A 16,329-nucleotide genomic window follows, 5' to 3' on the forward strand; every position below is an offset into this window, starting at 1 on the left:
CGCCTGGATGTGATCCTGTGTGGCCTCCCCTGGGTGATCCTGCTTTACCACAGGGGTTGGACTTGATCTCTGGAGGTCCCTTCTAACCTTTGTGTTCTGTGATTCTGTGATATGCTTAGTGAAAAAAGGCAGCAAAAGGCTGGGTGCCCCATATAGTTAATAACATGGGTTAGCTAGGCCATGTACATGGGTGACATTCAACAGCAGTCTTAACTGATGTGACATGGCACTTGCTGCAAGTCTGGTTTCCTCTTTCTCTTACCCAGAATATGCCTGCCATGAGTTCCTCAATAAATGGACCAGGGTGCCATGTAGGCAGAGAAAGAAGACTTCTTCAACTACTCTTTCCTTGTTATCTTGAGGAATGGAGCCATCTACTTAATATATTGTAATGTTGACTACTGTGATACTGTACACAGAATCAGCCTAACTCCTCCTGACAATTAAACCATGGCCCCAAGTGCACATTCCAATGGCCAATTACTCTTTCTGTGAAGAACTTCCCCTGCACAGCTTGAGACTGTGTCCTCTTGTTGTGGTGCCAATTGCCTGGGAGAAGAGACCAACCCCCACCTGACTGCAACCTCCCTTCAGGGAGTTGCAGACAGCAAGAAGGTCTCCCCTGAGCCTCCTCTTCTCCAGGCTAAGCAACCCCAGCTCCCTCAGCCTCTCCTCACAGGGCTGTACTCCAGACCCCTCCCCAGCTTTGTTGCCCTTCTCTGGACACCTTCCAGCATCTCAACATCTTTCCTAAACTGAGGGGCCCAGAACTGGACACAGGACTCAAGGTGTGGCCTAACCAGTGCTGAGTACAGGGCAGAATGACTTCCCTGCTCCTGCTGGCCACACTGTTTCTGATGCAGGCTAGGATGCCATTGGCCACCTGAGCACACGGCTGGCTCATGAAGTTTAGGGCAGAAAGCAGCTATGCCTTGTATATATCAAGAGTGAAGCTTTTGTTTAGGATTAATTTTTGCTTAAGCAGCATATCAGCTAATTCTGTCAACATGAAAAATTACGTTCTAGTAGCTAGCACTTCTCTTGCTCTGCCCCATTTGACAGTGGGGAGCAGTAGCATTCAGCACAGTACCTGGATGCCAAAGTAAGCCCAGCTTACTCTAAAGGATGCCCAGCTGTATTAGAGGTACCCTGTGCAGAGTCCCCCAGGGATCAGTGCTGGGCCCTGTGCTCTTTAACATCTTTATTGATGATCTGGATGAGGGCATTGAGTCCATCAGCAGTAAATTTGCTGATGACACCAAGCTGGGGGCAGGAGTTGATCTGCTGGAGGGTAGAGAGGCTCTGCAGAGGGACCTTGACAGGCTGGACAGATGGGCAGAGTCCAAGGGCAGGAGATTGAACACATCCAAGTGCCAGGTTCTGCACACTGGCCACAACAACCCCAGGCAGTGCTACAGGCTGGGGTCAGAGTGGCTGAGAGCAGCCAGGCAGAGAGGGACCTGGGGGGACTGGTTGATGGTAGGCTGAACATGAGCCTGCAGTGTGCCCAGGCGGCCAAGAGGGCCAATGGCATCCTGGCCTGCATCAGGAACAGTGTGGCCAGCAGGAACAGGGAGGTCATTCTGCCCCTGTACTCTGCATTGGTTAGGCCACACCTTGAGTCCTGTGTCCAGTTCTGGGCCCCTCAGTTTAGGAAGGAGGTTGACTTGCTGGAACCAGTCCAGAGAAGGGCAACGAAGTTGGTGAGGGGCTTGGAACACAGCCCTGTGAGGAGAGGCTGAGGGAGCTGGGGTTGCTTAGCCTGGAGAAGAGGAGACTCAGGGGTGACCTTATTGTATTACCTGCTGATTCTCTTCAGAAAGACCACGAGTGTCTGTCTACTGCCTGGAACTGGCCCTGTTTCTTCTTGCTGTGGGGTCGACTTCTGAACTGTATGGAGTGAGCAAATGGCAGTGGTCATCACTTAGCCCACCATAGGTTGTGTGGTGACAGCAGCATATTTAGTCAGCTAAAGGAGTGCTGCTTTTTGTGTTTATAGGCTCTGTTTAGGAATACAGTAGTATTAAACTGCCAAGTACTTCCAAAAGCAGGCTTAGTCTTTGGAATTTTTCTATATTAGAAACAAAGAAAAAAAAAAAACCCAAACACAATAAAACCAAACCCCTCACGACCCACCACCACCAAGCAAAAAACCCAACAAAACCAAAATGCCACCAACCAGTAAACCAAACTCTGCAAGTGCTTTTCTCATCTGATTTGAAACACAGCAGTAACTCAGTTGATTGATGCAGATGCTGCTACTGTGCTTATGTGTGTAGTCATTAGATAGATTTGAAGTTATGTGGCAACTTCTGCTTTAAATGGAAGTGCATTTTAATGAGAGCAAATTTTAATGAAAGCTTTCAGTTTGTTGCATGCTGCAGAAAAGTTAACAGTTTGAATCTCACCAAAGCATTGAAAAAAAGTCTCTTGCAAGAGCTCAGGTGTTCAGCAGCTTTGCATTTTCTAGTTCATGTTGTAATGAACTGCCTGCTCTTAGAGAGAGAATGGGCCACTGAGTCTCTTCACAAGGTTTCAGCCGTGGTTTTCTGGCTAGGTGCTGCTGACCATACTTTGTGCTTTCTGAGGAGAAGGTTTATTGTAATTGTTCAAATCCTTCACTGAACTGTGGAGTCATAGAAACCTTGCCATGCGAATTAAAGACCATCTGTGCCTTTGCTGTTTGTATCAGCTTGCTTTCTTTAGCTTGTGAACAAATAGTTCTGGCTATTAGCACCCTTCTGCTGCAGCTCCACCTTGCATTCAGGCACAGGTTTTTGGCTTTGAGCGCTGAAAACCAGTAGTTTTTGTCCTAACTTTGGGCTCCCTTACCTTTCCATGCTTAGTAAAGACAGGCATATTTAATATCACAGTATCATTCAGGGTTGGAAGGGACCACAAGGATCATCTAGTTCCAACCCCCCTGCCATGGCCAGGGACACCCCACACTAGATCAGCCTGGCCAGAGCCTCAGCCAGCCTGGGCTTAAACATCTCCAGGGATGGGGCCTCAACCACCTCCCTGGACAACCCATCCCAGGGCTTCACCACTCTCCTGGGGAAGAACTTCCTCCTCACCTCCAGCCTCAATCTCCCCACCTCCAGCTTCATTCCATTCCCCCTAGTCCTATCACTACCTGAGACCCTGAGAAGTTCCTCCCCAGCCTTCTTGTAGCCCCCTTCAGATACTGGAAGGCCACAATGAGGTCACCTGGGAGCCTTCTCTTCTCCAGACTGAACAGCCCCAACTCCTTCAGTCTGTCCTCATAGGAGAGGTGCTCCAGCCCTCTGCTCATCCTTGTGGCCCTTCTCTGGACGCCTTCCAGCACCTCCAGATCCCTCTTGTCATAGGGGCTCCAGAACTGGAGGCAGTACTCCAGGTGGAGTCTCAGCAGAGCTGAGCAGAGGGGGAGGATCACCTCCCTTGCCCTGCTGGCCACACTTCTCCTGATGCAGCCCAGGGTCTGATTGGCTTTCTGGGCTGCAAGTGCACACTGAGAGCTCATATTTAGCATGAAAAGGATCTTGCATGAAGGAGGACAACATGGTAGCACCTTGTTTCATTGAGCAATCCCCCTGGGATTTCAGGAAACAAGCACAACGTCTATTTCTGCAGAGCTCTGAAGTGCAGCTCTGCTGCTGAATGCAAACCTTGCTCCCTGAAAGCCGAGCAGACCTTTTCTTTTTAACCTCCGTGCTTGCTTGGCAGCCAGTGCTGGTGAAGTGCATCTTTGTGGCCTGATTTCAGAAGTCTCTTGGCATTCTTGTATCTTGTATAAGAAGAATTTGCAATTATCTTGTGGTGAAGCCTGTTGAGCTGGTTGTTACTGTGTCTCTTTAAGTGTGAACCTTGCAATGGCATGGAGGCGATGCAGGGACGTGCTGTGGCAATTCTGTTGCTTAAAGCTGCCGAAAAGAACAGCTAGTAGAACTTGCTGGTTTGCAAACTGAACAGTCTATGAAACAAACAATGGCTGTCTCAAGTGCCTGTTTGCTGTGGTGTGGAATGTCAGGAAGGGCTGTGTGCATACCTGACTGTTGTTTACAAACAGCTGCTCTGCTTACTTGCAACTTTAGTTGTAGAATCACAGAATTACCAAGGCTGGAACAGAGCTCTGAGGTCATCGAGCCCAGCCTATGACCTAACACCCCCACATCAACCAGACCATGGCACTGAGTGCACATCCAATCTTCCCTTAAACACCTCCAGGGACAGCAACTCCACCACCTCCCTGGGCAGTCCATTCCAATGTCTGATTCCCTTTTCCATCAGGAAATGTTTCCTAACTCAAACCTCCTGTGGTGCAGCTTTAGACCACGCTCTCTTGTCACAAATTGCCTGGGAGAAGAGCCTGATCTTGAAGTGAGGGGCTCACAACTGCTCTGTCTTCAAATTGGTATGGTGAGCTCTACTGACATGATTTTTTAATTTGGTGCCTTAATTTGCCAGGCAGCTTAGAAGTTTCACTTCCAACTAACTCCTGGAGGATGCTTTTTTGCCTCTCTTCCCTAGATGGGTTTTGCTGAGCGGCAGTGTGACAATGACTTTGTGTTTCTTGCATAAAAATAGAATTGTGAATTGACTGCCTGAAATACAAAACAAAACCAGAAAACAACAAAACAACAACAACCTCCCCCCAAACAAAACCCCATCCAAAACGACCCCCCAAAAAAAAACAAGTTGAGGGAGGGCTGAGGAGGGTGGCGGCGTTTCACTTGTTCTCTGACTCTCTAAACATTTCTTTCTGGTCTTCAAATCCACTTGTTCAGCTTTTTCATTGGGCTTCCTGTTACACCTTCCCTTAATTTTCATGGTATCACGGTATAACTAAGGTTGGAAAGGACCTCGAGGATCATCGAGTCCAACCTATCAACACAGACCCCATGACTAGACCATGGCACCAAGTGCCACATCCAATCCCCTCTTGAACACCTCCAGGGATGGGAACTCCACCACCTCCCTGGGCAGCACATCCCAATGACGAACGACTCGCTTGGTGAAGAACTTTCTCCTCACCTCGAGTCTAAACCTCCCCTGGCACAGCTTGAGACTGTGTCCTCTTGTTCTGGTGCTGGTTGCCTGGGAGAAGAGACCAACCCCCACCTGACTACAACCTCCCTTCACAGAGTTGTAGACAGCAAGAAGGTCTCCCCTGAGCCTCCTCTTCTCCAGGCTAAACAACCCCACCTCCCTCAGCCTCTCCTCACAGGGCTGTGCTCAAGGCCTCTCCCTAGCCTTGTTGCCCTTCTCTGGACACCTTCAAGTGTCTCAATGTCCTTCTTAAACTGAGGAGCCCAGAACTGGACACAGGCCTCAAGGTGTGGCCTAACCAGTGCTGAGTACAGGGCACAATGACTTCCCTGCTCCTGCTGGCCACACTATTCCTAATGCAGGCCAGGATGCCATTGGCCCTCTTGGCCACCTGGGCACACTGCTGGCTCATGTTCAGGCAGCTGTCAATCAGCACCCCCAGGTCCCTCTCTGGGAGCTCTCAGCCACTCTGACCCCAGCCTGTAGCTCTGCATGGGATTGCCTTAGCCAAAGTACAGCACCTGGCACTTGGACTTGTTGAATGCCATACCATGGTGTTAATAGTCCTGTAGCTCTTGTGTTTACCAAGTAAACAGCTGTGGCTATTTTGGATGCTGCTTCTCAGATGGAGGTTGCTGACCCTGTAGTGGAGTTAGCAAAAAGGTGGCCATGCCATCTGCTCTGCTGCCATGCTGTGAACTCCCCTTGCCTGGGTGATCAAAGCAGTGTGCCATCCTGAACTCAGACACCTGAGGTATCATTTAGCTCTGCAGAGCCTGTTACCTTCTCATTAGCAGCTGGCTCTTCTGCAGATTGCCAGGCAGCCAAGTGAATACAGTATTACAAAGTGCTGCAGCAAAATTAACTATAGCACATTTGTCAGGGCTGAGAATAACCTTGCAGGGATGATATGTAAATCAATGGGTCCTTGAAGGGAAGGAGTACATTGTTTTATTGGTGTTTTGGAGGTGACATTGTGTTGCAGGACTGCCAATATAAATCTTCTACCTGTGTGTTTTTAATTTGCCTTCCTACATTATGATGAAGTTCAGCATCTTTTATTGGGCACTAAAATTCCAATCTAATGATGCACACTGGCAAGTTAAAACTTGTTAGATGGGTTATCTTAATGTTATGTGTTAGTCACATCTGAGTACTCAGACACTTCAGTAATGGGATGACACCAAGTGATTAGTGCAGAACAGATAGATTCTTATTCAAAGCCATTCAGAAGCCTCAGCTGAGTGCTAATTCATTCTGATGCTTTCTGGCACTCTTGATTGCAAAATGCTCTGGCTGTTGCGCCTTCCAAGGCTACCAGACTCAAACAGGTACCTCTTCACTGGCTGTTGAAGTGTCTACCACACAGCCAGGTACAAGATAAATAGGTAACCAATAATACTCTTGGATGAGGGCTCAGATTAACAGGCTATCATTAGGTAATTTCCAGCAAGTTTCATCTTTAGCATCTTGAGTTAGATTTACCCCCCAAACGTCTTTGCAGTGTTATAAGTGTAAAATACAGCTACTTTTTTTGAGTGTATAGCCTGGGTTATGGTTTTCTGGGAGGTTTACCAGTTTCTGATTGCTGTGATGGAATTAAGTGTTTAAATCTGCCTGGTCTAATGCCTCACATGTGGCTTTCTGGGCTGCAAGTGAGCCAGCAGCGTGCACTTGCAGCCCAGAGAGCCAATCACATCCTGGGCTGCAGCAAGAGAAGCATAGCCAGCAGGTTGAGGGAGGTGATTCTCCCCCTCTACTCTGCTCTGGTGAGACCCTACCTGGAGTACTGTGTAGAGTTTTGGAGTTCCTATTAGAGGAAGGATTTGGAGGTGCTGGAAGGTGTCCAGAGAATGGCCATGAGGAGGAGCAGAGGGCTGGAGCTGCTCTGCTATGAGGACAGACTGAGGGAGTTGGGGTTGTTCAGTCTGGAGAAGACAAGGCTCCAAACAGACCTTCTTGTGACCTTCCAGTATCTGAAGGGAGCTACAAGAAAGCTGGGGAGGGACTTTTGAGGGTGTCAGGGAGTGATAGGACTGGGGGGAATGGAGCAAAACTGGAAATGGGTAGATTGAGATTGGATGTTAGGAAGAAGTTGTTCCCCATGAAGGTGGTGAGGGACTGGCACAAGTTGCCCAGGGAGGTGGTGGAAGCCTCATGCCTGGAGGTGTTTGCAGCCAGGCTGGATGTGGCTGTGAGCAACCTGCTGTAGTGTGAGGTGTCCTGGCCATGGCAGGGGGGTTGGAACTAGGTAGTCCTTGAGGTGCCTTCTAACCCTGACAATTCTGTGATTCTAGTGGGTGCAAGATGAGAACTCCTTGTCCTGCAGTGTCAGAGTGCATGTCCTGGGGGAGCTTGAGCGTGTATAAAAGCTGTTGGTGTAGATGTTGTGTAACTTTTAAGCACATTCTTCTTCCAGCCAATTCTTACACTCTGTAACTTCAGTTCTGTTTGTCTTTCAGAGCCAACTCAATCAGCTAAGCCCAACCAAGAGGAAAGAGAAGATTTGAGAAGGCTTCCAGCATCTCATGAATGAACTACCGGAACTCGATAATGCTGGCTCTGCAGAGCCGGGTCTGCGGCTCCGGAAAGGACACATGTCTGACACTGCAGCAACACAGGCGGCCTTTGAAGAGGACAGCTCTGACCAGAGGCTGCTTTTAGAGGAGCCACTTCTGTCTTCTGAACAGAAAAATGTAAGTTTTGTGATTATCTGTTGGACTTACTGGAAAAAATTAGTTTTGACTTCAGTTTGCTTCAGTGCTTGTAATAAGCTCCAGAAACGTGAACTGTGAGCTTCCAACCACTTCATGCCTGCTAAATAATTGTGATAAACCCAAGAAGATGCCAGAAATATTCTTGTGGGGGTGGGTGAACTGGGCTGGAAAGACTTGTATGGGAACTTGGCTGATAAGCAGGAGTTTGCCAGCTTCCTATTCTTTCATTCTCCCCAGACAGGAATGGGGCTCCTACTGCTTTGTTCCATGCTCAGACGCTGTCTATATCTCAAGAGATTTGTTCTGTAACTTCCAAGTACTCAGAAGTGAAAGGGGAAGGTACATTGGCTGCAGCTGAATGTCACCCAAGCCTTGGCTAAGAGATTAGGACCAAAAAACAGTCTGTTTGCAAACATTCTTGTTGGTCTGATGCAGTCTGGCCATTCAGTATATATGGGGTACAGCAAGAAAAGTGTATCCAGAGAAGAACCTACAGAGGTTCTTCTCCTCCCCCTCTACTCTGCCCTGCTGAGACCACACCTGCAATCCTGTGTTCAGTTTGGGGCTCCCCAGTTCAAGAGAGACAGAGCTGCTGGAGAGAGTCCAATGGAGAGCCACAAGGATGCTTAGGGGACTTGAGCATCTCCCCTGTGAAGAGAGACTGAGAGCCCTGGGGCTGTTTAGTCTGGAGAAGAGAAGGCTGAGAGGGGATCTGATCAATGCCTATCAATAGCTGAGGGGTGGGTGTCAAGTGGAGGGGACAGTACTAAGCCAAGGACCAATGGATACAAACTTGAAGAGAGAAGGTTTCAGCTCAACATGCGGAGAAACTTCTTTGGTGTGAGGGTGCCAGAGCCCTGGAGCAGGCTGCCCAGAGAGGTTGTGGAGTCTCCTTCTCTGGAGACTTTCCAAACCCACCTGGATGTACTCCTGTGCAGCCTGCCCTGGGTGATGCTGCTCTGGTAGGGGGTTGGACTGGATGATCTCTGGAGGTCCCTTCCAACTTCTAATGTTCTGTGGTTCCATGATCCTGTCATGGACAGCAGCAAGTAACAGGCTTGTGAGGAAGAGTATAAGGATGGGGAAGCATGTTTGGTACTTCCCCAGGCTAGCCTTCCAGCCTGTCACAGTTGGTGGCTCACAGATTGCTGAGCTGGTGGCAGTGTTGTTGCATTTTTGGGGTGTGAGCCGTGGTGAGTGCTGGCAGCAGCGCAGCCTGCGGCAGGGCGTTCCGCCCTCTCACGGGAGTCACGCAGAGGTCACGCCACAATCACCTCCTGGTGAGTAATGCTCCTCCCAGGATGCATACAGATGCCATCAACACATTGAAGTGCAGGAGGCATTCATCTTAGGCTCACTGGAAATTTATCATGGCTTAATGGGTGTAGTGTATCAGCCCAGTTACAGCAGCTGTGTGGTTTTAGCCCAAGAGCAAAAATATGCTGATGTTGCTGCCACAGTAGCACATCTCACAGTATCACTAAGGTTGGAAGAGACCTCGAGGATCATAGAGTCCAACCTATCAACACAGACCCCATGGCTAGACCATGGCACCAAGTGCCACGTCCAGTCCCCTCTTGAACACCTCCAGGGATGGGGACTCCACCACCTCCCTGGGCAGCACATTCCAATGAACAGTATCACAGTGCCTCAGGCTTCTAGGGAGAAGAGTCCTACTGGTGCTGTAATTTCATTTGCCACAGATTCTGGGGGTGTGCATGGACCACCAGCATGGTTCACCTGACATCAGACCCTGTAGTAATCTGTCATAATTTTAATAGTTTGAGCCTTTATGGAATTCAGTTTTAAGTGTCCTTGTAATAAGTCAGAGCAGATAGTCACAGAATCACAGGAAGCATCCAGCTAGAAGAGACCTCCAAGCTCATCCAGTCCAACCTTCCACCCAGCACTGCAGGGGCAACACTAAACCATGTCCCTAAGCACCAGCTCCCCACACTGCCTAAACACCTCCAGGGATGGTGACTCCAGCACTGCCCTGGGCAGAACATTCCAGTGTCTGAGAACCCTCTCTGGGAAGAAATATTTCCTAGCATCCAGCCTGAACCTCCCCTGGTGCAGGTTGGAACTATTGCCTCTGCTCCTGTCTCTTGCCACCAAGGATCAGAGGCTGCCCCTTCCTTGCTTCAAACTCCCTTCTTCAGGTAGTTGTAGAGAGTGATGAGGTCTCCCCTCAGTCTCCTCCAAACTGAACACCCCCAGCTCCCTCAACCCCTGCTCATACCCCAGGTGTTCCAGGCCCTTCTCCAGTGTCATTGCCCTTCTCTGGACACACTCCAGCCTCTCAATGTCTCTCTTGTAATGAGGGGCCCAGAGGTGAACACAGCACTTGAGTTGTGGCCTCCCCAGTGCTGAGCACAGGGGGATGATCACCTCCTGTCCCTGCTGGCCACAGTGTTTCTGATCCAAGCCAGGATGCCATTGGCTTTCTTGGCCACCTGGGCACTGCTGGCTCGTATTTAATCAAATGTCAACCAGAGCCTCCAGGTCCCTCTCTGAGTCACAGCTTTCCAACCACACATCCCCCAGGCTGTAGTTTGCCATGGGGTTGTTGTGCCCCAGGTGCAGGACCTGGCACTTGGCCTTGTTAAACTTCATACAGTTAGCCTTGGCTCATGGGTGTCACCTGTCCAGGCCCTGCTGCAAATCTTCCCTACCCTCTAGCAGATCTACACAGCCACCCAGCTTGGTGCCATCTGCACATTTACTGAGGGTGCCTCAATCCCTTCATCCTGATCATTGGTAAAGACATTAAAGAGGACAGACTCCAGTACTGAACCCTGGGGAATGGCAGCAGTAAGTGGGTGCCAGCCAAGGCCCTGTGGGTTGCACTGTATAAGCTGTGCAGGACATTCTCATGGTAACTGGAAATACCCAGGGTGGTGTTCTTTGCAGTATGTGGAAGGTCACAAAGCACATGTATGAGGGGCAAATCCTTAACCAGTAACTGAGTCTGATGAAAGAAGAGTTGAGTTGTACTGCCAGATATTTCACACACATCTTTATCTTGGTAGCATTTGGGGAAAAGCCTTTCTTTGAAGGCTGTTTTCTGTTCTTGTCTCTGACTTTCCTGGTTGAGTAATATGAATTAGAGTCTCCCAGTGCCTGAAGGGGGGGCTACAAGAAGGCTGGGAGTGGACAAAGGGCTACAAAGGGCTGCAGTGCCAGGATGAAGTGCAATGGTTTGAAATTAGAGCAGAGCAGATTGAGATTGGATGTTGGGAACAAGTTCTGCACCATGAGGGTGGTGGAACACTGGAACAGGTTGCCCAGGGAGGTGGTTGTTGCCCCATCCCTGCAGATATTCAAGGTGAGGCTCAAGAGGGCTCTGGACAACCTGATCTGGTTCAGGATGTCCCTGCTTGACTGCAGAGGGGTTGGGTTGGGTTGGATGGGGTTTGAGGTCCCTTCCAACCCAAACCATTCTATGATACCAAAGTAATTGGTGTGAGCTACCTGTTGGCTGCAGATGGATAGCCTAAAGTATCATGGTATCATAGTATCATTCAGGGTTGGAAGAGACCACAAGGATCATCTAGTTCCAACCCCCCTGCCATTGGCAGGTAGAAGCTTGTGATTGATTATGTTCTGTAATTCATTCTGTACTTTTGCTTAGCTACATTAGAAATCATTTGGGTGAGTCAGTGTTTCATTTTAGACTTTTGGCAACCAAGTGAAGTAATCTCTATTGGTTTGGGCTCCTTAGCATGTGTGTTTTGAGGTTTTCTGTTTGCCTTCATCCTTATGTGTTTCTTTGGTGGTGGCTCACTACAAATACTTAGCTTTCCTTTATTTGTGGTCTTCCCTCTGTCTTCTCAAATGTTTCATTGTACTAAGTATCTGAGTTAACAGAGTGCTGCTACCTTGCTGGTATTAGTGGCACATTAGCCTTCTGAAAGCGCAGAACTCAGATACAGAGTTAGCCAGATTGGAAAAGACTTTTGAGATCAAGTCCAACCTATCACCCAGCCCCATCTAATCAGCTAAACCATGGCACCAAGTGCCTCATCTGGTCTCTTCCTAGAAAACACCTCCCCTGGCACAGCTTGAGACTGTGTCCTCTTGTTCTGGTGCTGCTTGCCTGGGAGAAGAGACCAACCCCTTCCTGGCTACAACCTCCCTTCAGAGAGTTGTAGACAGCAAGAAGGTCTCCCCTGAGCCTCCTCTTCTCCAGGCTAAACAACCCCAGCTCCCTCAGCCTCTCCTCACAGGGCTGTGCTTCAGACCCCTCCCCAGCCTTGTTGCCCTTCTCTGGACACCTTCCAGTATCTCAGCATCTTTCCTAAACTGAGGAGCCCAGAACTAGACACAGGACTCAAGGTGTGGCCTAACCAGTGCTGAGCACAGGGCAGAATGACCTCCCTGCTCCTGCTGGCCACACTCTTCCTGATGCAGGCCAGGATGCCATTGGCCTTCTTGGCTGCCTGGGCACACTGCAGGCTCATGTTCATCTGCTACCATCAGCCAGCACCCCCAGGTCCCTCTCCGTTTGGCAGCTCTCAGCCACTCTGACCCCAGCCTGTAGCACTGCCTGGGGTTGTTGTGGCCAAAGTGCAGAACCTGGCACTTGGATGTGTTCAATCTCCTGCCCTTGGACTCTGCCAATCTGTGCAGCCTGGCAAGGTCCCTCTGCAGAGCTCTCCTACTCTCTAACAGATCAACTCCTGCCCCCAGCTTGGTTCATCTGCACATTCACTGATGTTGTCACAGCATTTTGGGTTCATTGTTTGGAACTTGCTGTTCTGCTCTGTCTTGAGCTGCATTGTGGCCTCCTGCTTTTCTGACTTGTTTCCAGCCTAAGCTTCTACTCCAGGTTTCTGTGAGGTCTTTTCATTTGTTTTTTTTCCTCCTTCAAAGGTTGATGATTCAGATGGATTATCCTCAATACTCTCTGCTGGCAGAAGTGCCAATATTAGCTCACCAAACAGCCTTTATTATGTGGCATAGTGCAGGGTTTGAAATAACCTGGGGGGAAAAAAAGCCTTACACTGTGTATATTCCTCTGTGTTGTGTAAGCCTCAGCACAGCTGTTAAATGCCAGCTAGGATTCACTGTTTTACTCTCCATTCTGGCTATGTGCAACTGCTTCAGCAGAGATGACTTATTAGGTCTTGAAGAGGTTCTTATTTAGATAACAGTAACCTTCATTGTTCTTCCCTAGATGGCAGCAGTACTCAGGCACACCTGCTAAACATAGCCTGCCCACTGCATTAGTACTCTAGTGGCTAAATGCAACCACATTGAAGCCAGTGGTAGCCACCAAGAAATTCCTCTGTGGGAGAAGGAAAGTGAATTGAGAGTTTGATGGTGGAACAACTGTGGTCATTTAATGTGCTCTTAACTGCTTCTACTGGCAAGCTAATCACACTGACTGCCTTGAATGTCCTAATATAGATGGATCCTAAGAGATGTGATGCTTCCACAGGATTCACTGGGTCTGAGCCTTGAGTTACCAATGCAAAACTGTGTGCAGCTTCAGCCTGTCATAAACACTGCATTGGTTAGTCTGTTGTTGTCTTATTTCCCTGTAGTTGGCATTGCAGCTTCTGTGTCTACATCTTGTCTCTCATTTCCCTGTATCATTGCAGCTCTTTTATAGGATCATGGAATTGTCAGGGCTGGAAGGGACCTCAGGGAGCATCCAGTTCCAACCCCCCTGCCATGGCCAAGGACACCTCACACTACAGCAGGTTGCTCACAGCCACATCCAGCCTGGCTGCAAACACCTCCAGGGATGAGGCTTCCACCACCTCCCTGGGCAACCTGTGCCAGGCTCTCACCACCCTCATGGGGAACAACTTCTTCCTCACATCCAATCTGAATCTATCCATTTCTAGTTTTGTTCAATTCCCCCCAGTCCTGTCACTCCCTGACACCCTCAAAAGTCCCTCCCCAGATTTTTTGTAGCCCCCTTCAGATACTGGGAGGCTGCAAGAAGGTCTCCTGGGAGCCTTCTCTTCTCCAGACTAAATAACCCCAACTCCCTCAGTCTGTCTCCATAGCAGAGCAGCTCCAGCCCTCTGCTCATCCTCGTGGCCCTTCTCTGGACCCCTTCCAGCACCTCCCTGTAACAGAGGCTCCAGAACTGGACACAGTGCTCCAGGTAGAGTCTCACCAGAGCAAAGTAGGGAGGGAGAATCACCTCCCTTGACCTGCTGACTCTGCTTCTCTTGCTGCAGCCCAGGCTCTGGTTTGCTTTCTGGGCTGCAAGTGCTCACTGCTGGCTCCTGTTGAGCTTCTCCTCCACCAGCACCCCCAAGGCCTTTTCTTCATTTTCTTTATTTCCATCTTGTCTCCATTTCCCTGTCCTTATCACTGCAGCTCCTTTATTTGCATCAAATCTGCCCCAGTCTCTCCTGTCTGGGATTGTTTTCCTCCCACTCATTTGTATCTCCACTTTGTGCTTCCCTCGTAGGAGGAAGCAGTTTGAGCTCTTAAGAGGCAGCAGTTACTTGGATGAATTATTTGAGTCATCTTTCCTAAGGAGGTGTGTGGAAGCCCAGTATTGTATGCAGAATCATTTTCCATCTCCCCTGACCCCCCCACAGGTTTCACATGGTCATCCTCTTTAGAAATCCATCCTCATGGGGAACAAAACCATAAGCCAGCAGTGTGCCCAGGTGGCCAAGAGGGCCAAGGGCATCCTGGCCTGCATTAGGAACAGTGTGGCCAGCAGGAGCAGGGAGGTCATTCTGCCCCTGTACACTGCAGTGGTTAGGCCACACCTTGAGTCCTGTGTCCAGTTCTGAGCCCCTCAGTTTAGGAAGGACATTGAGACACTTGAAAGTGTCCAGAGAAGGGCAACAAGGCTGGGGAGAGGCCTTGAGCACAGCCCTGTGAGGAGAGGCTGAGGGAGCTGGGGTTGCTTAGCCTGGAGAAGAGGAGGCTCAGGGAAGACCTCATTGCTCTCTACAACTACCTGAAAGGTGGCTGTAGCCAGGAAGGGGTTGGTCTCTTCTCCCAGGCAAGCAGCACCAGAACAAGAGGACACAGTCTCAAGCTGTGCCAGGGGAGATTTAGACTCGAGGTGAGGAAAAAGTTCTTCACTGAGAGAGTCATTCGTCATTGGGATGTGCTGCCCGGGGAGGTGGTGGAGTCCCCATCCCTGGAGGTGTTCAAGAGGGGATTGGATGTGGCACTTGGTGCCATGGTCTAGTCATGGGGTCTGTGGTGACAGGTTGGACTTGATGATCTTTGAGGTCTCTTCCAACCTTAGTGATACTGTGAGACTGTGATATCAAGGTGGCATTTAGAAATCAAATCCAGTCCTAGAAGTTTTGGTTGATTTGGGGTTTTTTTTGGGAGGGGTTTTTGGTTGGTTGGTTTGGTTTTGTCTTGTGTGTGTTTTGTGGGGTTTTGTTGTGTGTGTGTTTGGGTTTGGTTGGGTGGGGGTTTGGGTTGCTTTGGGCTTTTTTTGTCTAGGTTTTTTAGGTCTTTTTTGTGGTTTGATTTTGTTTTTCTGTTAGATTTGGGGGGGGGTGATTGCTTTTTGGGGGGAGGTTGGGTTTTTTGGGGTTCGTTTTGGGGTTGGTGTGGGGGTTTTGTTGGTTGGTTGGTTTGGGGTTTTTTGGCTGTTTGGGGGTTTTGTCTAGGGGGTTTTGGGTTGTTTTTTTTTTTGTGCTTTGGGTTTTTTTGGGGGTTTGTGTGTGTTTTTTTAGTTGGTTTCTTGGGGGGTTGGAGGAGGTGGGGGCTTTGGGCACCAAATGCGTCATCCAGGCTCTTTTTAAACGCTTCCAGTGATGGTGACTCCATCACCTTCCTGGGCAGCACATCCCAATAGCCAATCTCTCTTGCTGGGAAGAACTTCTTCCTAACATCCAGCCTGACCCTCCCCTGGCACAGTTTGAGACTGTGTCCTCTTGTTCTGGTGCTGGTTGCCTGGGAGAAGAGACCAACCCCCACCTGGCTACATCCTCCCTTCAGGTAGTTGTAGAGAGCAAGAAGGTCTCCCCTGAGCCTCCTCTTCTCCAGGCTAACCAGGCCCAGCTCCCTTCATCTACTCCTCACAGGGCTGTGCTCCAGACCCCTCCCCAGCTTTGTTGCCCTTCTCTGGACACATTCCAGCAACTCACACACGAGAGCAACCTGAGCACCCTCTTCAATGTTGCCATCACAACTTCCCCTAACAGGAAGCAAACCGCAAGTTACCTCCCTGGGCTTAAGTTGCCCCAGGGGGAGTTTGGGTAGGATTTTAGGATAAACCTTTCTTTACTGAGAGTGGTGAGGCATTGGAACAGGCTGCCCTGGGAGGTGGAACACTTCCACCATCCCTTGGGAGTGTTCAAGAACAAGCTGTAGATGTGGTGCTTCAGGACAGTTTAGTGCTCATGGTAGCTGGGTTGACAGTTGGACTCAAGGACCTTGAAGGTCTTTTCCAAACTTAATGATTCTGTGGGCTTTGTCTGGAGGGGGGGGGGTTGTGTGTGAGGGTTTTTGGGGGGAGGGGTTAGTTTTGGTTGGGTTTTGTGGGGTTTATTGTTTGTGATGTTTTTTGCTTGGTTTTGTCTTTTTTTTTGGTTATTTTTGGTGTGCTTTTTGGTTGGTTTTGGGGGGGTTGGGTTTT

The 16,329-nt window shown here is 49.5% G+C and overlaps 1 protein-coding gene across 3 annotated transcripts in view; it reads left to right on the forward strand.

Annotated features, from left to right (window-relative positions):
- ADIPOR2 (adiponectin receptor 2) overlaps positions 1-16,329 on the forward strand; it is a 68,876-nt gene that overhangs the window by 24,281 nt on the left and 28,266 nt on the right. For all 3 annotated transcript variants that reach the window (XM_068141822.1, XM_068141824.1, XM_068141823.1), the window contains exon 2: positions 7,494-7,727. In XM_068141822.1, the coding sequence (XP_067997923.1) occupies positions 7,560-7,727 (168 nt within the window). In that variant the 5' untranslated portion in view covers positions 7,494-7,559. The remainder of the gene's footprint in view (positions 1-7,493; positions 7,728-16,329) is intronic.

Source organism: Melanerpes formicivorus, unplaced genomic scaffold (assembly GCF_026170545.1).
Source record: "Melanerpes formicivorus ecotype bairdi unplaced genomic scaffold, bMelFor1.0.p_v2 SCAF_8, whole genome shotgun sequence".
Lineage (NCBI taxonomy): Eukaryota > Metazoa > Chordata > Aves > Piciformes > Picidae > Melanerpes > Melanerpes formicivorus.